We start from the raw sequence: 25,703 nt of genomic DNA, 5'->3' as shown, positions 1-25,703 counted from the left end.
ATCTGACAAGGCTGTAATCTGATGTAAGACAAGCTTTTCAGTCACACGTCCATCTCTGCTTCTTCCTGCCGGATCTGGTGAGATGCTCAGTGTAACTATAGCACAGGGGTGTAACTAGAGGGGGGTCCCAAGGGGTCCTCAACTACCAATTCACTCCATCTGATAAAGGGGTCCATCCTTCAGATCAGCTGTTTTTGTGGCTACACTTGTTATAGATGTGAAGAATATGAAGTCCACACATTTTGTTAGGACACTTGCAAGATGGGCTCCCAGGCTTTAATGGTCACCAGGTGTAGACAAGATGAGGGGTGTGACTACTGGGGGGCCCCACCAAAGTGTTGCTGGGGGACCCCATGATTTGTAGTTACACCACTGCCATAGCAGGCAGCCTTTAGGGGGTGCAACTAGTAGTTAGACAGTGTCCAAGGGGGGAGGAGGAGCCTTCTGGGGCAGGAGGGCCTCAAGTGGCTCTAAAGTGTACTTTGTATGGGGCCACAGAATACAGTAAAACCTTGGATTGCAAGTAAAATAGTTTAAAGGAATCCTAAAGTCATTCAAAAAAGCCAGTTTAACTTACCTGGGGCTTCTACCGGCCCCCTGCAGCCCCCTGTGCCCGCACCGGGACAAACCTATCCTCTGGTCCTCGCATCGACCCACTTTCATTTTCGGCCACGCAGATGGCCACTGGCTTAAACTGGCTTTTCTTGAATGACTTTAGGTTTCCTTTAAGGGCGCTTTGTAAGACGAGCAGAAGGTGTTACAAAATGTTGACTTAATAGGAAAGCAACATCTTGATATACAAGCGTAGAACATATCCACGCTGTTCAATGTCACGTGTCCATGAAATCATCAAAGGCAGGCAAAAGCAGCTGTCCTAGGACTAGTTTCTCGTTAAAGCAACACACACAAAAGGTTGGGGTGAGCCAACAGATAACAATAATTCTGTTGGTTATAGTGAAAGTCTTTATACAGTACAGTACAAATCATCTGAATTTCCATTAATCCTTATGGGGAAATTTGCTTTGATATAAGAGTTTTGGATCACAAACATGTCTCCAGAACAAAATATGCTCGCAAACCAAGGTTCTACTGTACGTATGTTTTCTCGTGACATGCCTTTTCACCCGACATACTGCTTATTTACAGCTTTACCTCTTCCATCTCTCTCCTTCCTTCTGGACAGTAAGCTCTCTCTAGGTGTATTAGTCATTGTCACATTTACATAAATATGTTATCTGCGTTCCTCATGTGTATCTTACATTGAACAGACATATTCATTTTACAGGCATAATACAAATGCTTATTCAATACAAAACAGCAACCTTGGCTTGCAAAAGTGCATTTACAGCACTTATTCAATATATTATGCATGTACGGTAGCACAGCATTGTGAGTGGCCCCTTAGCGTATATGCAGTGTATCAGATGATAATTAGTATCAATCACTGCACACATACCTGTTCTTATTCCTGCAGAGCATGCACATACTTAGAAGAGCAACACACAAGCCATCTAAAAAAAACAGTAGCATAATAATGTATAGTTTCTTTATGTTTCCCAAAGACCCCTGAGGATGCAAGTGTGCGAAACCAGTCGGTTTGGTGAAAAGCAGCATCTTCCCTTGGATTTTAACATTGGACGTGTCCATTCTGTGAGGTACCCTGTGACATGGGCTCCACATGAAAGTTATGTTTTTCAATTTGCTTGGTTTTTGGTTTTATAGTGTTTTTATCTTCTGCCGATTTGCTTGTGTGGTTTTTAATAAACAGTTTGCACTTAGCACTTTTTTCTGTCAGTTCATTATATTAACGATAGAGGAACTCCAAGCTCCATCAGATTGCCGAATATGCACATTTTTGACCTGAGAAAGTAGGCATTGTCACTCATGAAACATGTTGTCTGTTGTTGTGCAATAAAACTACTTTTGTTCCAAATACAAGTGTAGACATCCATCTCTAGGTAAGTATTCTCTTACCAATTTTAAACTGTTTTTAACCATTTTACACTCCACTGGGCGCCTTTTACTCCCTTACTCACATTATATTACCAAGTGCACCATTGGAACTCAAGATGGAGGGAGAGACAATCATGGATTCCTAATAAGAAGAATGTTCTCTGCCAACCTTATATGCAAATAATTCCAACTCACATGCAAATTTACTGCATATTGTATGCACCTTGGAAAAAAGCTGACCTAATGGGCTTCCTGATCTTTTTGATTGGCCTTATTGCAGGCTGCATTAAATTTGCACGTCAGCCATAATTATTTGCATCTCATTGACCATCTCTACTGTGCTCTTGGGGAAGTAGTGAAAATGACCATCCTGGGGGCTGAAGCAGCTTATGTTCACAAACCTGCAGCATCACTAATAATTCCCCCATCCTCCTCCATCTGGCTGTTCCACCGCTGAGACCCTAAAGCGCAGCTGCACTGGGCCTGCGCAGTAGCACAGACCCATTCAAACCTCAGTGGAAAAAGCCGAGCCCAATCAGGTACGTGCTATTGTGCAGGCAGGTTACCCAAGCGCTCTAGCACAGGCCTGATTGGGCTCAACTTTTGTTTCTGAAGCCCAAACGGGTACGTTCTACTGTGCATGCGCAAGCCATCAACAAGTGTTGACAAGCGGTTTGTGGAAGGGGCAGCACTGGAATAGCCCAATGGAGAAGGACTGGGAAGCCTCTGGAGGAATACCCATTAGGGGAACATTTTTTTTCCCTTCAGGTACCCTTTAAGAAAAAAACTGTGTTTTCAATTTAACTCTTTGGGCTTGGATTATATAAGCATTCCCTCATTCAGTATTGCAGGAAACAGAAGATTTTTACGGAACATCTTCTCAAACAACAATTCACTAAACCTATCACCACACTGAAAATTAAACTTACCAACCAGAGAGGCAAATTACCAACTTATGCGCTAAATACTTCACACAGCAGATTTCTAATGTCAATTCACAAAGATCAGAGCATTTGGTAAAGCAAGTAAAATGTTCTGTATTTACAACCTATGTGGACTTGCTGTTAACTATCACCATGCAATATCATTGATACACAAGGCAGACATCAGACAGCCAATAGGAAGAGCCTCCTGGTCCCTGCTTATCACCCATTTGATCCAATGCACTGGCGGGTGGGACATCACAAAAAAAAGAGAGAAGAATCTCATCTGACTGCCTCACCTACTCTACAGCTGGTGAGACATACTGAGCAGGGTTTAGTGAACTGAAGCAACAATTTTCAGTAAATTACCAAACTCTTACCGCATGTGAGGAAATCTTAGTGAATTTGAGAAAAAAAATGTAAAATACTGATTGCGGTATTTTACCGACCTAATTTTTTCCCCGAACAACCCTTAGTGAATTGAGCTCTACATGTTGCATAGATGAAAGGCAAACACCCCCAACTGTCCCACCCCCCCCAAAAAAAACAACCCTAAAGCATGTGCAACACTGATCTGTGTTTAACCACGTCACCTCCAAGGGTTTTTCCCCTTAAAAACCAGAGCAATTTTCACCTTTTAGCGCTGCGTCCATTCATCTGCCATTAACTTTATCAGTGCTTATCACACTGAAATGATCTATACATTGTTTTTTTGACATTAATTGGGCTTTCTATTATTTTACTCTAAATGCATTTTTATGGGAATAATAAGAAAAAAATTGAAAAAAATCATTATTTCTCGGTTTTCGGCCATTATAGTTTTAAAATAAAATCTTCTACTATGGATAAAAGCCACACATTTAATTTGCCCATTTGTCCCGGTTATTGCAGCATTTAAAATATTACACTAGTGGATGTATGGCACCAGTATGGCTAATTGGACCATGCCTTGTAAGGGTTTTTTCTCCTTCCTCTGGATCAACAGGGATATGTGAGGGAGAAGGCTGGGGTTGTGCTTTGTTCTCTGGTTGAAGTCGATGGACGTATGTCTTTTTTCAACCAAAATAACTAATTAACTATGTAATATTTTATTTGGAAATAAAGTTGTATTTTTTCAGTTTTGCATCCATCACTAATTACAAGCCCATAATTTAAAAAGTAAAAGTAATATACCCTCTTGAGATACATATTGAAATAGTTCAGTCCTTAAGATAACTATTTACCGTATATATATTTTTTTATTTGTAAATCTTTTCGAAAATGTTATTTGGGTAACTATTGGGGAGTGTGGGAGGTAAAGAGTTAATTTTAAATGTAAATACAGGTCTGTTTATTTTAAAAAAAAAAGTGTGTGTAGGTGTAATTTTATTGTTTGGCCACAAGATGTCCTTGCGCATAACTTTCCTGTGCGTACTAGTACGCAAACAGGAAGTAATGTGTGGACGTGTAAGTATTGGCTTTTGTGAATAACACGGCATCTCATTAATGCCAGCGATCATTCACACGGGGACTTAAATCAATGAATGGAAACTGTCTTCCCATTCATTGATCTCCCCTCTAATGATTGGCGGGGAGGACGAGCGCGGGAGTGAGTGGGAGTGCACGGCGGCAAGAGACATAGTACCTACGTCCCTGAGGTGACGGGGACATTTGCAGGGATGTAGATACTTGTCCTGGGGGTGGGCAAGTGGTTAAAGCAATATTTCTCTATTATTATTTTTTATACCAAAATTGGAATTTACTTTTAAAGAGAACTAGTAATAAGTAAGGGAGCTGCAATTTCTCCTCCTGGAAATGCTGCTCTTCCATCTATAATATTTCTGAATCACTCACCTGGAAGGCTAGAATACCTGAACCACATCCACTGTCTAGGTAATCATTTTCCAAAAGGAGGTCAGTAATAGCGGCCTCCATGTTTCTCTCATGACAGCTGTGCTTTCAGCCAGCCTGTGTACAGCAGTCTTTCATGCATGGAGGCTCAGGTATGCCCAGGCTTCTAATAACCCGGGCTGAATTATGTAATTCATGTTTTACATTATTATTTTATGTGGCTCAGGCTATTAGAGCACAAGAAATAAGTTATTTTTGTCAGTTTTCTGGTTACTTCCAAACAAGTAAGCTGTCCCTTGGTTAATTATACATAAGCACGTGAGTGCAGATTAAATAAAGCTCCTTATATATCAGCCTTGTCTCAGCTCTCATTATCTGCACAATAGCTGTATCTCCTGCATTATTCACTTTCTGCTCATTAATGGCTCTAGCAAGCAATAAAAACAACATATTAGTCAATCAAGTGAAAGTCTTCAAACAGCTCTGCATGGAACAAGTCACAGCGGCAACCTTGCTCATTACACTGATCAGTCAAAATGTTAAAACCACCACCACTGATATTTTGCAGGTCCTACGCAGCCAGCACAGCTCTGACCAGTGAAAACATGGACTACACAACATAGCTCTAACCAGTCAAAGCATGGACCCCACAACATAGCTCTGACCAGTCAAAGCATGGACTCCGAAACACAGCTCTGACCAGTCAAAGCATGGACTCCACAACACAGCTCTGACCAGTCAAAGCATGGACTCCACAACACAGCTCTGACCAGTCAATGCATGGACTCCACAACACAGCTCTGACCAGTCAAAGCATTGACTACACGACTCAGCTCTGACCAGTCAAAGCATGGACTCCACAACACAGCTCTGACCAGTCAAAGCATGGCCTCCACAACACAGCTCTGACCAGTCAAAGCATGGACGCCACAACACAGCTCTGACCAGTCAAAGCATGGACTACACAACACAGTTCTGACCAGTCAAAGCATGGACTCCACAACATAGCTCTGACCAGTCAAAGCATGGACTCCACAACACACCTTTGATCAGTCAAAGCATGTACTCCACAACACAGCTCTGACCAGTGAAAGCATGGACTCAAAAACACAGCTCTGACCAGTCAAAGCAGGTACTCCACAACACACCTTTGATCAGTCAAAGTATGGACTCCACAACACAGCTCCAACCAGTGAAAGCATGGACTCCACAACACACCTTTGATTAGTCAAAGCATGGACTCCACAACACAGCTCCAACCAGTGAAAGTATGGACTCCACAACATTCCTTTGATCAGTCAAAGTATGGACTCCACAACACAGCTCCAACCAGTGAAAGCATGGACTCCACAACATTCCTTTGATCAGTCAAAGCATGGACTCCACAACACAGCTCCAACCAGTGAAAGCATGGACTCAACAACATTCCTTTGATCAGTCAAAGCATGGACTCAACAACACAGCTCTGACCAGTCAAAGCAGGTACTCCACAACACACATTTGATCAGTCAAAGTATGGACTCCACAACACAGCTCTGACCAGTAAGCATGGACTCCACAGCACACCTTTGATCAGTCAAAGCATAGCCTCCACAACACAGCTCTGACCAGTGAAAGCATGGATTCCACAACTCACCTTTGATCAGTCAAAGCATAGCCTCCACAACACAGCTCTGACCAGTGAAAGCATGGCCCCCACAACACAGCTCTAAACAGTCAAAGCATGGATTCCACAACTCACCTTTGATCAGTCAAAGCATGGACTCCACAACACAGCTCCGACCAGTGAAAGCATGGCCTCCACAATACAGCTCTAACCAGTGAAAGCATTGACTCCACCACACAGCTTTGACCAGTCAAAGTATGGATTCCACAACACAGCTCTTACCAGTCCCTGCATAGACTCCAGTACACAGCTTTAACCAGTCAAAGCACTGACTCCATAACACAGCGCTGACCAATCAAAGCATGGATTCCCCCACACAGCTGTGACCAGTGAAAGTGTATACTCCACAACACAGCTCCAGCCAGTGAAAGCATAGGCTCCACAACACAGCTCTGACCAATCAAATCATAGACTCCACAACACAGCTCTGACCAGTGAAAGCATGGACTCCATAAAACACCTCTGACCAGTAAAAGCATGGACTCCACAACACATACCGTAGAAGTCCTCTGTACCTGACACCAAGACGCTAACAGCAGATCATTCAAATCCTGTTAGTGGTGAGCCTCCATGGATAGAACATATTTTTCTTTTTTTGAAAGATTCTTTATTTTCAGTAAAATTTTCCAACATATAAAGTACCGAAAACAAAGAGAAAAGTAGCCATCACAGTAATACATTGGTGAAAGAACATACGTTTTGGCAGTGCCACCTGAGACTGCATAATAAACCTTTCACCAGAAAATTGTAAAGTAAAGAAACCACTCAGGAGAACCCTTAATAGCCCGCAAGGACCATATATAGAGAAACAATTGAGATTCTTTTACATTAAAAGAAACCAAACCATAAGTGAATAGCCCAGGGCCCAAGAGGGGTCATACACCAGGGCAAATAGACCTTATTTTTCAGCATGTCCTACACATGATTGATATATTCCCTAGTTAACATTAACCCTTTTCTAATGCCTAAGCCTGTTTTGTCGAAGCAAACTGATCAGCGGTCATCCTGTTTGTATATATCAATTTCACCTCTCTTTTTAGAGACCTAATTACTGTTTGTCTGTTTGTTTTTTTAAAGCAGCAGGCACATCCATACTATCCCAGGAAAAAAAACATATATAAGTAGATAAATACTTGTTCTACTTGCTGAATTATTGCAAATTTCCTTCTGTTTTAAGAAGGCAAATTTCACCAAGCATTGTTCTACTTACATAACAGATGTATTGTGCTGTCCAAGTTTTGTTTTCAGGGAATTTAATATAGTAAATAAAGAGAAAACTGTTCCGGGCATTTCCCATTTTTACTTCTTCTAACCGAAGCCAATTCTAATATTATTTCCTCCCTTACTTTTTTTAATCCTGGAAACTGCACTGTCATATCTAGCTTGCTTTGTAAACACATGTGAGCACATCACAGATCAGATTTCAGCAGCTTCTCTCTTTTCAGCCTCGTGTCACACTGAACTGCCCTCAGCCAATCAGTGAGGAGCAGGAATGTGGGAGGGGAGATGACAAGCTTCCTTCTCATCGGCAATGTATCAAATAGAGCCAGGCTGACTGAGATAAGCTTTATTAAAGCAGAAACATTTATGATTATACTGGAATGCTTGCAATGCGGGGTTAGGTTGCAAGCTACGTAATAACCACAGAGCACTGAGTAAAGGGAATTTGATTTTGTGGCTGACGATCCTGCTTTAAATGAATGTGGGCTATGCTATATGGTCCTTTCAGCCATATATAAAGCCTATTGGAGGCCTTTATTGAAAGCCATCCCAGAAGAAAATTGCATTGCACACATATACTGTGATAGCAAATTGTAAAAAGAGAAATCAACAAAGTAATAATATATAATTTCAACAGTACAGGTGCTTTAGGTTCTTGTAAGGTGAATGCATTGTATATGTGTAATACACAGCTTGAGCCATACTTTGGTGTGAACAATTTTATAGCTGTTGGCTGCACCTAATAGAGAGAAATTATTGGCTCTGGGATCCTGAAGCATCTTAGTGACTCCTTGTATCACTCCAGCGTTATAATTTCTATCGCCAAATAGAATGTCATTTTTATTGATAAGTTCAGCACAATATCCTTGAAAATATGATGTTATCTTACAGCAATAACATGTTATTTCTTCCAGGCTGCAGAGAAAAGCCTCATTTCTGCACCATTGATATATAGTTAGCTTTATCTGATATTCGCCCTCCCCCCCCTCTTTCTTTACAGCTTGCGTTAGGTCTGACACATGCCTGCAGACTTGTCCATCCTTACCTATCTAATCTGCGGTACTGGTATTTACTACAAAATCATAGCAAACTAATGCTGACCTCTGCATGCACTACACTCAGGGCCGGATTACCAACCAGGCAACAAAAGCAGTCGCTTGGGGCCCCATTCAGAGGCAAAGGGGCCCCATCAGCACATAACCCAGCCCTCGCCATCCTGTCAGCTGGATGGTATAATGGTTAAAGGGACTCTGAGCAGTGCAGTAACTATGGAAAGATGCATATCATTTTAAAGCTCTCTTTCTTCTCTTTCCAATGATATATAAACCGCCGCCCTATGCCTTTTAGTTTTGGCAATTTCGCAAAAATAGTGAAAACTAAAAGGCGTAGGGTGGCAGTTTATCTATCATTGGAAAGAGGAGAAAGAGAGCTTCAAAATGATATGCATCTTTCCATAGTTACATTGTATTACACAGGACGACTTTTCTCCAAAGCTGGCAGCTCGATTCAGCACAATGCAATGCAATATAAGGAACCCAGGGGGATATAATTACAAACATCATGCTGGTAGGTATGAGGATGAAATTCATTAGTTGTGGGTATGCTTAAAGGCATACCCACAAGCACTGCTCGGAGTCCCTTTAAGGGCTCTGCCTCTGACACAGGAGACCAGGGTTCAAATCTCGGCTCTGCCTGTTCAGTAAGCCAGCACCTATTCAGTAGGAGACCTTAGGCAAGTCTCTCTAACACTGCTACTGCCTATAGGGCGCATCCTAGTGGCTGCAGCTCTGGCGCTTTGAGTCCGCCAGGAGAAAAGCGTGATATAAATGTTATTTGTCTTGTCAAATGATGCCGTGCGCTGCTGATTGTCTTCAGAGCCAGGCTCTCCTCCTAGGTCCCCCTCCTGCTACTGTGTGCTCTGCCGCTGCCCACTCCTCCCCCCCTTCCCACAGAGAACCACAGATGCAGCAAGAATGATAGCAGCAGATGGCAAACGCTCACTCACCTATCCATGATCCAAGCGATAGAGATCCCGTCATCTGAAACCCATCTGTCTCTTCTACAGTGCAGCCGCTCACTCTGAACTTCCTGATTCTAAGATCAGACAGGAAGTAGGAAGTAGTAATACTAGTAGTAACAGCACTCTAGAGGAGACAGATGGGCTCCGGATGACGGGACCTCTATTGCTTGGATCGCAATAGGTGAATGTGAGTCATCTAGTGCTGTCATTCTCACCCGCTGCGGCTGCCTTCTTTGCTGGACTATCGTATTCACTGGAATGGAGCCCGCATGGTGGCTGTCTAGTTTGGGAGGAAATCGGTTGTTCGGTGGTGGGGGTGGTTATGTAATTATGTCTGGGGAACGGCTTACGGTTTGGCGGTGTCCAGAGCTTTCTGCTATTGCCAGGCTGGAGATGCAGGGGGAAAGTGCTGCTGCTGTGATATCTGGCGCCCTCTTCACAGGGGTGCCCCAGCCCCTGAGTGCAAATGTCCCAGCCATTCCTCTCTCACTCTGCATGTTGCCGCTGCTATTCCCTGCATTGTGCACCCACAGAGGAAAGCGGGCTGTTGCCCATAGCAACCAGTAGCTCGGCTGCCCCGGTGTGTGCGGCATGTTGCTGTGCAGCTGCGTCTTCTGACTCTATTACGACATGATGGGGGGGGGGGGGGGGGCAAATCAGTTACTTTGCTTAGGGCCCCATTTAGCCTTAATCCGGCTCTGACTACACTAGCTATTGTGCGGTTCTGAATGAAACATATTGAGGTGGCCTGTGCACTCTCTTCTGAGCAAATCTAAGTTATTATACTTCCAAAACTAGAATTTCAATAATTACTTTTAGTTACATAAAACAACATTTGAAAGCATTCCCACACATCCTCTGTGTATAAAATTGTTTATTTTCACTGCTGAGCACAGTATTAGCTTGCTTATCTCTTGTCATTGGCAAAGACAAAAAATCTCCCTGTGCCTGTATCTTCGCTCTGCCCCCCTCCCACTGTTGAATAGACACATCACCCTGGCAGCAGCTAAGTCACTTCAGCAGAAACTGAGGGGGGCAGAGTGAAGACACATGCACAGGCCTTTGCCTATGACAAGAGATTCTACTGCTCTCTTCAGTGAAAATACATGATTTTACACACAGGGAATACTTGGAAATGGTTTCAAATGTTCTTTTATGTAACTAAGAGCAGTTAATGAATTGTTAGTTTAAGGAGTATAATCCCACTTTAAAGAACATCTATTGTTTAATGAACGCTACGCTCTGTAAATCACTTTTCTCCTATGTTGCTATCGCTTACATTAGACAGTGAAAATCTGACAGATCTAGTTTTGGATTAGTCCATCTTCTCATGTTCTATGGAAAGAAGAGGGGGAGAATGCGTTGGAGGCATCCTGCTGCATCAGCAAAGTTTAGTATTATTAGCCTGCTGCCTCACTTCCTCTCCGACTAGTGTACTGCGATGAGAAGGTTTAAAAACAGCTGTAAATACCCTAGTTGTAGACATTAGCAACACAGTCATGTGATCACTACTGTGCCTTTTTGTTCCTCTATCAAGCTCTGTTGAAGGAGTGTTACCTTCTGGGAGAAGTGGCCAGGGTGCCACTTCCTACCCCTCCCAATCAGGATGTAGGAGGGGCCATTACCAAGCAACCTCCCTACAACCAACCCTCCACTGCCATGAATAGAGGGGGTTGGTTTAGACTGTGGAGAGGTGGGAGGTTGATCTGGCACCAAGTTTCCTTAATGCATTTCAAAATATGCCCAGAACAAACATTCACATTAAAATAATCCTTAACGGTACATTTGTTTAACCTTTCTAGGTATATTTCTTACACTGCTTTACATAAATACATTTTTTAAATGTCAAAGGTAAGGTAAGCATTAAATTAAGAATAACACATTATGAATATTTTCTGCAATTGAAGAACTGAAAATGATTTAAAGCCATTAGCAAGAACCAATACATGCAATTATGTAAATTGCCTTGGAGAAGAGTCAGTTATATAAGGCTGAGCAGTCAATATTGACACAGGGAATAATTACCTTTTCATGTATTTTGGAGAACACTCTGTTTCTAAGTTGGAGGGCGCATATTTGACATGCATAGCATTGTAGGATGTATGAGTGTACTCATTATCATCGTTATAATCCGGGCCAAGCAATGTCCTAGCCCAGGTGCCCATGTCATATGGAGGGAGGGTGCCCCCAAACTCCGAGGGTAAACATTCTGGATGGATCAGCTGGTGCAGACTGTTCAGATTGTTTCCATGAAGAAAAATCTGGGAAAACAATACAATAAGTAAATAGTAACCAATTGTTTTCACTGTATATGTAGATATAAAAGTGTATTCAATAACCAAATTAAGCAATATAGTCAAAGAAAATTAGCCTTAAAGGGCGACCAAGTGTTCTAAAATTACAATGTACAAATTGTGTCTAAGTACGGTAGCTGTGTAAGCATTTTTCTATTTTTCATGTTAAACATCAGAGGCAAAAGCTAAAATTCATTGTATGTATATTTTAGCAGCATTGGAAGGATTTAATAGCATCGATACTAATTGCCCTACTGCCACCAAACTGCTCTCTCTCACCTCCTCGTTTGACCTCGCCCAATGGTCCTCCACTTCCACCCACAAAGACGACCACACTCTTGACCTTGTCTTTACCCGCCTCTGTTCTATTTCAAGCTTTCATAACACTCCGCTTCCCCTCTCAGACCACAACCTTCTTACCTTCTCAATCAATTCTTCTCTACCGTCAACTCCTCCAACACTACACCATACAGTCACGCGCAGGAATTACCGCAACCTGGATGTGAATTCCCTGACTGAAGCCTTGCAACCTCTAAGTACCCTGTCTTCCTACACTGACCCTGAGGCAGCATCCAGTTACTTATTTAATGTAGTCTCCTCTGCCATGAATTCAGCCGTTCCACTCACCACCACCCGCCCCCCGCAAAACTAACCGGCAGCCCTGGCTCACTGAACAAATCAAACAGCTGAAAAGGCACTCCAGGGTGGCAGAAAGATGCTGGAGAAAAAGCACTGCTGTAGAAGACTTCAATCACTATAAACAAACTATGCAGGAGCTCAGGGATGCCCTCACTTCTGCTAAGCAGTCTTATTTCTCCTCGCTCATTTCCTCACAGTCTCACAACCCAAAACAATTATTCAACACCTTTAACTCCCTACTTCGTCCCCCACCTCCTCCCCCTACCACATGTCTGTCAGCCGACAACTTTGCATCATACTTTACAAGCAAGATTGATGCAATACGTAATAGCTTTAACGCGCAACCATTTTTACCAGCACAGCCGTCACCTATAAATTCCTTCTGTCCGCCTGCACCCTCACCCACCACTAACTGCCTCCCCCCCGCTCCACAAGACCAGTCTCCCACTCTAACATCTTTCACCACACTAACTGATCAGTGTCTTTCCTCACTAATCTCCAAAGCGCATCTCACTACCTGTGCCCTGGACCCCATTCCCTCTCATCTAATCCCCCAGCTTTCCTCCTCCTTTAATCCCGCTCTAACAACTCTATTCAACCTTTCTATCTCCACTGGCACTTTTCCTTCCTTATTCAAACAAGCTATCATCACACCACTAATCAAAAAACCCTCTCTTGATCCAACTTCTCTATCCAACTACCGTCCTGTCTCGCTCCTCCCCTTTGCTTCTAAACTGCTGGAACGTCACATCCATTCAGAATTGTCTGCCTTTCTCTCTACCAACTCCTTACTTGACCCCTTTCAATCTGGATTCCGCACACACCATTCCACTAAAACTGCCCTCACGAAAGTTGCTAATGACCTACTGGTAGCTAAATCCAAAGGCCAGTTCTCCATTCTAATACTCCTTGACCTTTCCTCTGCCTTTGACACGGTTGATCATGCTCTGCTTCTGCAGACACTGTCATCTTTAGGAATCAAGGGATAAGCACATTCCTGGATCTCCTCTTATCTCTCTGGACGCTCTTACACTGTCTCCTTCTCTAACACCAAGTCCTCTCCACACCCACTGTCTGTTGGTGTACCTCAAGGCTCTGTTCTTGGGCCACTTCTTTTCTCAATCTACACCCGTGGCCTGGGACAACTAATTAACTCTTTTGGCTTCCAGTATCACCTCTATGCGGATGACACCCAAATCTATCTCTCAGCTCCTGACCTGTCCTCACTACTATCCAGAGTCCCCGACTGTCTACGTGCCGTTTCTGCATTCATGTCCTCCCGCTTCCTCAAACTCAACATGACTAAAACGGAAATTGTGATTTTTCCACCATTGCTATCTACACCCCCACCAATTGCAACCATAACGGTAGAAAACACCCCAATAACCTCAACCACTAAGGCCCGCTGCTTGGGGGTTATACTTGACTCAGAGCTCTGCTTTAAACCTCACATTGCCTCATTAACCACCACCTGCTATTTCCAGCTCAAAAATATATTCTGTATCCGTCCCTTCCTCACACAAGAGGCCACCAAAATGCTTGTTCATGCCTTAATCATCTCCCGCCTAGACTACTGCAACACCCTGCTCTGTGGCCTACCAAAAAACAGGCTAGCTCCTCTCCAATCCCTTCTAAATGCAGCGGCCCGCCTCATTCACCTTTCCACACGCTCTTCTGATGCAGCCCCACTGTGCCATTCTCTCCACTGGTTACCCATTACCCAGAGGATCCAGTTCAAACTCCTGACTCTAACATACAAAGCCCTCCACGAGTTGTCTCCTCCATACATCTCCTCACTAATCTCAAGATATTGTCCCTCCCGCAACCTTCGCTCCTCCCAAGAAATTCTCCTGGCCTCTAAGCTGATCACCTCCTCTCATGCTCGCATCCAGGACTTTACACGAGCATCAGCCCTTATCTGGAACTCTCTTCCACAGCCTGTACGTCATGCTCCAAACCTGGACATCTTCAAACGCACTCTTAAAACACACCTTTTCAGACAAGCTTATAACATTCTATAGCCCTTTATTTACTTATATGTCACAATGTAATCAGATGCAAAGAATCACTGCCTCATCCATCCTCCACCCCCTTACCTAGTGTGTCCCCCACTACCCATTAGATTGTAAGCTCGCAAGGGCAGGGTCATCCTCCTAATGTTTACTGTTTTTGTAACAATATTTGTGCTGCTTGGAACTCTGCTGTATATTTGTTAGTTTTATCTATGTTCCCCTTGTCGTCTTATTGTGCTTTGTAAAGCGCTGCGGAATATGTTGGCGCTATATAAATAAAAAATAATAATAATAATAATAATAATAAAGGGGAGTCAGTGATTTGATGCAGAGATCAGCACTGGTTGTATTGTCACTTTTCTCACAGACTACAGGGTACAGCAAAAAACAAAAACAAGCAAACCCTTTAGTATGAAAATCCTGCTTTGGTATCAGATTTCACACATTATTATTATTTTTATTTATTGTATTTATAAAGCGCCAACATATTACGCAGCGAAAAGAGAATGTTTATTTATGCTGCAGATAAATACATTTCAGCCTGATAGTTCCACACAAGTACATTATTCACCTAAGCCAACCCTCAGAGTCTGAGTTAAGTCTCTCTGAATGAGCTATTCAGAGAGACAAAACTACAGCTGCAGTTTTTGCCTGACATTTGCTAAAGATATAAAGTACACACAGGATTAACAGATGTAGGAAGAGGAATTCCCCCCTCCCCTCATGATTCACTGATCTGAGCCCTGGTCTGACACCAGTCCATGAAAGGAATTTCATAACATTAAAAGGAAGAGATAAGCAGAGGGACAGATATAGCAGTATTTAGGAACCTTTGTACAAGTTATCTCTAGCCCAGTTTAAAAAAAACATGTTAATCCATAGATGTCCTTTAACCTCCTTGCCGGTTATCCCGAGCTCAACTCGGGGTAACCTGCCGCGGAGGATTCCTCACTCCCTGCCGGGCCGATTTGCATAATTTTTTTTTTGTTACTAGCTGCGTGTAACTTACTATCGCCGCCGCTCCGCGCCGATTCGCCGCAACCCGCCGCATCAGAGGGTGCCCCCCCGAGACCCGTGCACTGCCTGGCCAATCAGTGCAGGCAGCGTCGAGGGGTGGTTCGGGACTCCCTCTGACGTCACGACGTCGATGACGTCATCGCGCCCATCGCCATGGCGACGGGGGAAGCCCTCATGGAAATCCCGTTCAGAACGGGATTTCCGGATGGGTATATGCGCCGGCGGCGATCGGCGCATTCAGGGGGACGCCGCAGGGAGGGGGGAAGCATGTAGCTAGCGCTAGGCTAGCTACATGCTAAACAAAAAAAAATGCAAAAAACACCCTCCCTGCCGTGCGCAGCAAATTTTTATAATGGCAGGGAGGTTAACAGATTGGAAACCTGTAGTTATAACTGACTGCTTTTAATGACTCTTTACACCGTGCTACTAAAACACAGAGCGGGCCGATGAGATGCTAATAATTCTGGCTTGCTAGCAAAATGTATGCAAACAGAGCCAATTGGAATTGGCAGATAGTTTGTTTGGTTTATTGAAACATACAATTTGCACTGAGTGTGCATGCAAGCTGGAATTATTAAAGTGGACCCAAACTAAAAATACAAGATTTCAGAAATAAAATCTATTTTCTAAATTATAATAATAAATAGCAGCCTTTTTTCAGCTGCATGATGACAAATATAAAATATTTTACATTTTTTTGAGGAACCCCCCCCCCCTTCCTTTCATATTGCTGGGGCAGAATCTGGTAAACTGTTGGAGTAGAAGGTGTCCAGCAAAGGAGGAATTGCTAATGGCTGCCACCTGTATAACCCTAGTTATGAAAAGAGAAGGGTGAAAAGCATGCACTGAAATGCTCATAGGCTTGAAGGAGTGTTTATTTATCTTTGTGTGTGTCAGAGCGGTGCAACTAAATATTTTGAATTAAAAAAATGTTTGATTTGGGTCCGCTTAAACATCTCATTGACCATCTCTACTGAAAAGGAACTCAGTGAATGAGTGAAAAATAAATACAAATGCTCAGATGCAGAGTTGTATACGTTTTACGTTGTTGTTTTTATTGTAAATAGTCTCAGATAATATCATCTATAGAAAAAGAAATGAGACACCTGAGCATCAGAGAAGCAGAGCTACAAAAATGAGGCATCCCTTACATTCCTTTAGGCCTGGAACCCACTGAAAACCGCAAACGCAAAACGCAACCGCTAGCGTTTTGTCTGAGCGGTTTGCAAGCGGATTCATGCGCGTTTTTGGTCGTGTTTTGCAACATTGTATTTTTTTCCCCAGCGGGTGCCTAGCGTTTTGCGTTTTGCGTTTTTATCCTGATTGGTCCTGTGAATTATTTTTCATTTTGTTACAGTGTGCTTAACCGCAAAACGCTAGCAAAACCGCTCAGTTTAGGTTTTGCTGAGCGTTTCTGCTAGCGTTTCAATACTTTACATTGAAGCGCTAACGCTCCCAAAATGCTGCAGGTCCTGCGTTTGCGTTTCTGGGAAACGCAAACGCTCCTGTGGAAGTTGCCCCATCCATTAACATTAGCCCAGCGTTTTGGCAAACTGCTAGCGTATCGCAGTGCTGCCAAAACGCTGCCAAAAGCGCTCCTGTGGGTTCCAGCCCTTAGTGTCACTTGTGTCTCCTTCCCAATGTACACCAAGAGCTAGGTCATGAATGGAAAGGTATGGATGTTATAAATGCACTGCGCTAGAGAAAAGGACTTTAGTCTGCTTTTAAAGTGTCTCTTTCACTCTCACACATAACTAAATGAATTCTGTGTCAACACAACGCAACTCCACAGCACAACTTTACAACTTATAAGGGGTAAATTTTAAAAAGAAAAAATATTGAAAATAAAATTGATAGTGTACAAATATTTTAACAATGACTCACATTTTAGAATGACATTTCCTAAGACAGGAACCGAAAACAAAGGGAACTGAGAATGGCCATCAGCACTGAAACTCGATACGCCGAGCGGATCAGTCAAAACCAGCCTTAACAGCCGGCCTACAGACTATACACACCCGGAAACTGTTGTAGAACGTCTGCCCCGCGGGTGGGTCTGACGACTGGTAGCTTGTGTCAGTCCGACGTGTGTACGCACCTTCAGGATCCTAGCAACGCCCCTGGGTGTTTCACTACAATATCAGCCACTGATGATCCGTTTGAGAAAAGGTAAAGATTTCTCATGGGAAAGAGGGTATCAGCTACTTATTGGGAAGAAAATGTAAGCAAGGTTACAGAGGCGCCATTAGTGCAAACATGGATAAAAAGTTTAAAAATAGGGAGGTAGTTGGTGGACTTACCTCCCCAATGAAGACACAAGATAATGTCGATTTTTCAACACACAAAAAAAGTTTATTCGCATAGTCCAATTGATTGCAACACATTTCGTTGGCTCAACCCACCTCATCAGGCTATAGACAGGAGTATAACACTTGTAATCAGGATCAGTCAGCTTAGCACCTTGCCCTGATTCACCAAACAGCATTAGGATTGCTATGCCCAGGCAGCAAACAGCAATTTTTGCTAGTACCAATGGAGTACTCCCCCAGCATTATTACTGGTAAAAAAAAAAAAAAAAAAAAAAAGGAGGTGCTCTGCTTGCTATAACTGGATTGCTGTTGTTTATCCCCTGCTTATTGCCTGAAGAAGTGGGCTGTGCCCGCGAAACGCGTTGCATCTTTGGGGTATTTTCAATAAATGTGTATATCTATATATTTACAGTCCTTGGTGTCTGCTTTAACGGAGGCGAGTCCACCACTTCCTCCCAGCAATTTTTTAAACATTTTATGTACTTTTATCCTTCTGGCGCCTCTGTTCACCTACCATTATTACTGGTAAAATTGTGTGTTGCTGTGGTAATGAGCGGTATGCTGGCTGTTACCATAGTAATGCGCGCATTATCCCGGTAATGCAGTGGCTTGCAAAAGTATTCGGCCCCTTGAAGTTTTCCACATTTTGTCATATTACTGCCACAAGCATGAATCAATTTTATTGGAATTCCACATGAAAGACCAATACAAAGTGGTGTACAGGTGAGAAGTGGAACGGAAATCATACATGATTCCAAATTTTTTTTTACAAATCAATAATTGCAAAGTGGGATGTGCATAATTATTCAGCCCCTTTTGGTCTGAGTGCAGTCAGTTGCCCATAGACATTGCCTGATGAGTGCTAATGACTAAATAGAGTTCACCTGTGTGTAATCTAATGTCAGTACAAATACAGCTGCTTTGTGACGGCCTCAGAGGTTGTCTAAGAGAATCTTGGGAGCAACAACACCATGAAGTCCAAATAACACACCAGACAGGTCAGGGATAAAGTTATTGAGAAATTTAAAGCAGGCTTAGGCTACAAAAAGATTTCCAAAGCCTTGAACATCCCACGGAGCATTGTTTAAGCGATCATTCAGAAATGGAAGGAGTATGGCACAACTGTAAACCTACCAAGACAAGGCCGTCCACCTAAACTCACTGGCCGAACAAGGAGTGAGGTGATCAGAAATGCAGTCAAGAGGCCCATGGTGACTCTGGACGAGCTGCAGAGATCTACAGCTCAGGTGGGGGAATCTGTCCATAGGACAACTATTAGTCGTGCACTGCACAAAGTTGGCCTTTATGGAAGAGTGGCAAGAAGAAAGCCATTGTTAACAGAAAGCATAAGAAGTCCCGTTTGCTGTTTGCCACAAGCTATGTGAGGGACACAGCAAACATGTGGAAGAAGGAGCTCTAGTGAGAAGAGACCAAAATGGAACTTTTGGCCAAAATGCAGAACGCTATGTGTGGCGGAAAACTAACACTGCACATCACTCTGAACACATAATCCCCACCGTCAAATATGGTAGTGACAGCATCATGCTCTGGGGGTGCTTCTCTTCAGCAGGGACAGGGAAGCTGGTCAGAGTTGATGGGAAGATGGATGGAGCCAAATACAGGGCAATCTTGGAAGAAAACCTCTTGGAGTCTGCAAAAGACTTGAGACTGGGGTGGAGGTTCACCTTCCAGCAGGACAGCGACCCTAAACATAAAGCCAAGGCATCAATGGAATGGTTAAAAACAAAACATATCCATGTGTTAGAATAGCCCAGTCAAAGTCCAGATCTAAATCCAATTGAGAATCTATGGCAAGATCTGAAAACTGCTGTTCACAAACGCTGTCCATCTAATCTGACTGAGCTGGAGCTGTTTTGCAAAGAAGAATGGGCAAGGATTTCAGTCTCTAGATGTGCAAAGCTGGTAGAGACATACCCTAAAAGACTGGCAGCTGTAATTGCAGCATAAGGTGGTTCTACATAGTATTGACTCAGGGGGGCTGAATAATTACTCACACCCCACTTTGCACTTATTTGTTTTTAAAAAATGTTTGGAATCATGTATGATTTTCATTCCACTTCTCACATGTACACCACTTTGTATTGGTCTTTCACGTGGAATTCCAATAAAATTGATGCATGTTTGTGGCAGTAATGTGACAAAATGTGGAAAACTTCAAGGGGGCCAAATACTTTTGCAAGCCACTGTAGGTTAAAGAGACTCTGAAGTCTCTTTTTTTCCCTGCTTTTGTCATAAATTCCTGTTAAGCATGAATGCCCCCCTTGAATCTCTGCATTCCCTCGGCAGATGGGTGATTTATTACAATGTAATTGACCTGCAAAGTTCTACGACTTTGCAGGTTGCAGATTGTGCTGCCCTGACACGCAGGGCTTCTCTTCCTGGAGAGGCTGAGCTTCAGGCTGTAGCTCAGCCTCTCTGCAATCAATCTCCGCGGATGTCCGCTTCCTCCCCGCCCCTCTCAGGGAAAGGAAGACTGAGAGGGGCGGGGAGAGGCGCCAATCTGCATAGATTGACTGCGGAGGAAGCAGAGCTACAGCCTGAAGGTCTGCCTCATTGAGGAAGTGAAGCCCTGCGAGCTACGGAACTCAGAGCTATTCAACTGTAATAAATCACCCATCTGCCGCGGGGATGCGGCGATTCAACAGGGGCATTCATGCTTAACCGGAATTTATGACAAAAACATGTATCTATATCACCATTTGTCCAACCATCCTGTATGAAAACCTGGCACGACTCGGTGTTGACCCTAATCTGCGCACCTGGATCAAGGATTTCCTGACCAACAGGTCGCAGTTAGTCAGGATCGGCGGCTGCTCTTCCAGTGCTAGAATCACCAACACTGGCGCCCCGCAAGGGTGCGTGCTGTCCCCGATTCTCTTCTCACTGTACACGAATAGCTGTACCTCATCCGCAGACTCTGTCAAGGTCATCAAGTTTGCAGATGACACCACCATAATTGGCCTCATAGATGAAAACGGTGAGCACGAATATCGTAAGGAGATTGAGCGGATCCTCAGGTGGTGTGAGGAAAACAATCTCGTATTAAACACAGCAAAAACCGTGGAACTAATTGTGGACTTCAGAAGGAACGCTCCGTCTCCCAGTCCAGTCTCCATTAATGGTACAGAGGTCTCCAGGGTACACAGCGCTCGGTTCCTCGGTACCACCATCACAGACAACCTGAAGTGGGAGGCGAACTCCTCCGTAATTCAAAAGAAAGCCCAGCAGAGGCTGTTCTTTCTCAGGCAGCTGAAGAAGTTCGGGATGTCGCAAGAGCTAATGATCAGCTTCTACTCTGCCACCATCGAGTCTATCCTTTGCTCCTCCATCATTGTCTGGTATTCCGGGGCAAATGCAAGGGACAAACACAAACTCCAAAGGGTAATCAGTGCTGCTGAGAAGATCATCGGGTCACCCCTGCCGCCCCTGGACATCCTGCAGTCATCTAGAATGAGGTCCAGGGCAAACAGGATCATTCAGGACCCCTCCCACCCTGGCAGTCGCTTCTTCGTCCCCCTCCCTCTAGGTCGCCGTTATAGGACCATTCTCACCAAAACCACGAGGCACAAAAACACCTTCTTTCCCCAAGCGGTTGCTCTACTTAATTCTACTTAATCATGCACTCTCCCAACTGATCTCCCTAATCTCTCCCAGCCACCCCCCTGCGGAATACGCGCACAGAACTGTCTCCAGCTGGCCACGCAGTACCACATGTCACCGTACAGTATGTCCACTTTGCATAAGATAGTCCTGCCAACCTGATCTTTGAACTGCTGCTGTCTGTTAAACTGACGTCTGGGTGTCTCTGTAGCTAAGAATTTGTACCATGTGTGTTTGCCAATTGCTGTCACTGTCTGTCAAACTGTGGTTATGTCTATGTAGCCATATATGTACCATGTTGATGTTGCTTTTTATGCCAATTGTTTTGATGCTTTTTATGCCAACTGCCGTGTGTTCACAAAAAATTCCGGGTGCGGCTCCGGCCGCACTTGGCGAATAAAGTTGATTCTGATTCTGATTCTGATTCTGATTCTGATGTAAAAAAAAAACTTCAGAGTCTCTTTAACACGTGGTGCTCCTCTTACGTTAGTGTCGGAAAAATTGTGAGTGCTGCCTGCACATGGCAGTCTTACACATTTTGGTGAATCAGGGTCCCTGTGCGTTGCCTGCACACCTTAAAAAGGAACTTCAACCCAGGATTGAACTTCATCCCAATCAGTAGCTGATACCCCCTTTCCCATGAGAAATCTTTACCTTCTCTCGAATACATCATCAGGGGGTATATATGTTTGATATTGCAACAAAGCCCCTTCCACAGTGTGATGTCATGACCAAGGTTCTGACAGTTTGCTGTCTGTGAACCTCACTTCATTGTGCGAAATAACAGCTTTTTCCAACTGCCAAGCAAGCAACATCTCCCTCTGTGCTCAGAACTCTCATTAACAAACTTTCCGCACAGATCAACTGACAGAACTAAAGCTGTCACTATCAGTGATACATTTCAAAATGTTAACCAGGGAGAGGAAAACGCTGACTAAATAATATATAAATTAATATTGAAAAAAATAGCTTTATGTATTATGTTATTTTCACTACAGTGCCTCTATAAGTCTACCATTATTTTGTGAGTACAGGTGTTACCTGTTGTATTAGCCAGTGTGTCTACCAACTCTATATTATGTACCATAATATCAGGAGTGGGGGATCTTTCTACTGTGGGAATATCTATAGTAGCCAACAAAAAAGTGTCTGACTGCTGTTCTCATGAGCATGGCGGCTGCGCAGGACAGGGGACTCCCGTAAGGAAATCATATTATAAACAATCGTCTCAGCAAACAGAATTCAAATGTCCATAGGAGGATTAAGAGTACACTCTTTACCCTATCCAGCAAACCCAGCCAAATCATATAACAATCGTAGCTGTAGGCATAAATAAGGGATTATGATAGTGTCCACAGGCATAAACATGTATTCTCCATCATGTCCATGGATGGAACTTTTGGAAGCAAGGCGGTCTGATCTTATCTTGCACAGCATAGCGGTGCAGACCCCGGCATGGCCCTGTGGCTTATATTAATTCTGACCTTGGTGTTTTTCTCAAATAATATTCCAGGAACAATATTGCATTTTTATTATGTGTGGGCGAGCTGCTGTGGGTAAAGCTTTTGTGCAGAATATATATCACATATATTGCTTTCAGGGGGTGTATCTGAATGTGCCTCACTGAACTTGCGGTACATTATAGACACTAATACCTGCAGAAAAGGCGGGGTGCTATTGTTCCTGGAAAATGCAATTACAGTCTTAGTCTAACTCCTATAGTAGTTGTGTTGTCAAGGAAAAATAGTCATGACTTTCTATCGGTGTTAGTGTCTAAAGTACTGTGGGAAGCTAATCTATGATAGGATTGTCTTCTCTTGCAAGTAGCTGCTAATTTGTGCTGTGAGTCAATCCTATTTTGCCTGGGGTGTACTATTACTACTGCCAGTCTGAAAAAACTAGGCACAGGGCACACCACAACAGGTCCAGCGGTTCCTCTCTCCCTCCTCATTACAGCTTGGGAGCAAGAAGTTGACCAGGATTTCTGCTATGGTTAGAGGAGCAGGGAGGTGACCAGGAGTATTGCTCTACAATTGGAGGAGCAGGGAGGTGACCAGGAGTTCTGCTATGGATGGAGAGCAGGAGTTCTGCTGTATGGTTTGAGGAGCAGGAAGTTGACCGGAATTTCTGCTATGGTTAAAGGAGCAGGGAGGTGACCAGGAGTTCTGCTATGGATGGAGGAGCCAGATGGAGAGCAGGAGTTCTGCTGTATGGTTAGAGGAGCAGGGAGGTGACCAGGATTTCTGCTATGGTTAGATGTGCAGAGAGGAGATCAGTAGTGCTGCTGTATGGTTAGAGGAGCTGGTTGGAGATCAAGAGTTTTGCTCTATGGTTATTGGAGCCAGATGGAGATCAGGAATTCTGCTCTATGGTAAGAGGAGCCGGATGGAGATCAGGAGTTCTGCTCTATGGTTAGAGGAGCCGGATGGAGATCTGGAGTTCTGCTCTATAGTAAGAGGAGCCGGATGGAGATCAGGAGTTCTGCTCTATGGTTATTGGAGCCGGATGGAGATCAGGAGTTCTGCTCTATGGCTAGAGGAGTCACATGGAGATCAGGAGTTCTGCTCTATGGCTAAATGAGCCAGATGGAGATCAGGAGTTATGCTCTATGGTTTTTAGAGCCAGATGGAGATCAGGAGTGCTGCTCTATGGTTAGAGGAGCTGGATAGAGATCAGGAGTTCTGCTCTATGGTTATCGAGGCAGGGAGGTGACCAGGAGAGATTTGTTGGTGTCTGTAGACACATTGATAGTGATTGGATATGGTTTTCCAGTATGTGGTCGGCAGGTGTCTGGGGTCATCTGATAACACTTGCAAAGAGGCATGAAAATTATCCTGGATTGTTATTTTGGGTGACCTAGCAGTGTATAGGCCTTTAGGCTAAATTGTAGAAGATAATAGCTAGTTTACAGTGTGGATTCAAAATAAACATAATAGATGAGGTCTGTTAACAGAAGGCAATTTTTCAGACAATTTAGATCATTTTCTATAATGGCAACTGCATTGAAATCAAATAAACTCTCACACAAACATGACAGTTCGAGAACATGTTGAGCCACTCAAATCATTTATTTTTCAACAGATCGAAAGGTACTTAGGATGAAATAGAAAGAATGTAATTAAGGTATCTGTTTTCGAATCAATTCAGTTACATGGTCAAACTGACTAAGGAATTGAACATTCAGAGTGCCATGCATGAGGGCAGCACAAAGCAAGCTCATACAGACTAGAAAAGCCAACCTGACACTTTCTTTGCCATGTACAAGCTCTATGTATAGAATGTATAGTAACAGCTTGTATAATTATCAAATCTGCATTGGTCCTCTTTAATGGACAAGAACTTAGCATAATTTTGCTCTATGCTGTGTTAAGAGATGGGACATCTTTGATGTATGGAGAAGATAAGCTTGTTTGCTAAGTGAAGGAGGAAGCTTCTGGTGGACAGCTGCACTGACCCCATGAAAAAGAATCCCTTTTTTTCCCTTATCTACAGCCCCCTTGGAGAGAAAAGGATATGAGGTCATTATGCAATGGCTCCTACCAGGTGTGATTTGGGTGAAAGTAGCGGGGGTGTGATGTTTTATAATTTGCAATGCATGCTGGGATATGTAGCTCATAAATGTGACTACATCTCGAGGCCAGGATATGCAGTCACATTAATGGACTACATCTCCTTGAATTCATTGTGGCAGACAGGCCACAAAATATCACTGCAGGGATTTCGACATCTACGACTGGAAGAGAGGAGTTGGAGGAGCCTATACAGGAGGGGGGGGGGGGGGGGGGCGTAGGGAGAAGCATCCTGAAGTTAATTCTATGCTTGCCACCCAACAGTGCACACTATCAACTAACCTCGCTTAAGGTGGCCATTGGCGATATGATCCTATGGATAATCTGTGGGAAATGACTGGTCCTGCACATTAACGGTCAAATACCTGCTAACCAATTTGATCGGATTAATTAAATCGATCATTTTTTTTATTGATCCCATCAATCTGATCCAATTGGTAAACGGGTTTTCGGCTGTTAATAGGCATGACTAATAGTTTCCATGGTAATCAATAGTAAAAGAGCGATCGTCTGTGAAATTGTATTGTTAATGGCCACCTTAAGGGGGAGATTCATTATTTATTGTATTTATAAAGCGCCAACATATTACGCAGCGCTGGACATTAGTTTAGGTTACATACAATATTTAG

General features: G+C 43.5%; 1 protein-coding gene across 2 annotated transcripts in view; it reads right to left on the bottom strand.

Moving 5' to 3' along the window:
- CLVS1 (clavesin 1) overlaps window positions 1-25,703 on the bottom strand; it is a 120,258-nt gene that overhangs the window by 5,669 nt on the left and 88,886 nt on the right. For both annotated transcript variants that reach the window (XM_068234789.1, XM_068234790.1), the window contains exon 5: window positions 11,639-11,874. In XM_068234789.1, the coding sequence (XP_068090890.1) occupies window positions 11,639-11,874 (236 nt within the window). The remainder of the gene's footprint in view (window positions 1-11,638; window positions 11,875-25,703) is intronic.

The sequence above is a fragment of the Hyperolius riggenbachi genome, chromosome 5 (genome assembly GCF_040937935.1).
Source record: "Hyperolius riggenbachi isolate aHypRig1 chromosome 5, aHypRig1.pri, whole genome shotgun sequence".
NCBI lineage: Eukaryota > Metazoa > Chordata > Amphibia > Anura > Hyperoliidae > Hyperolius > Hyperolius riggenbachi.
The sequence above is the reverse complement of the archived record's forward strand: the minus strand, read 5'-3'. Positions and strand labels throughout refer to the sequence as shown.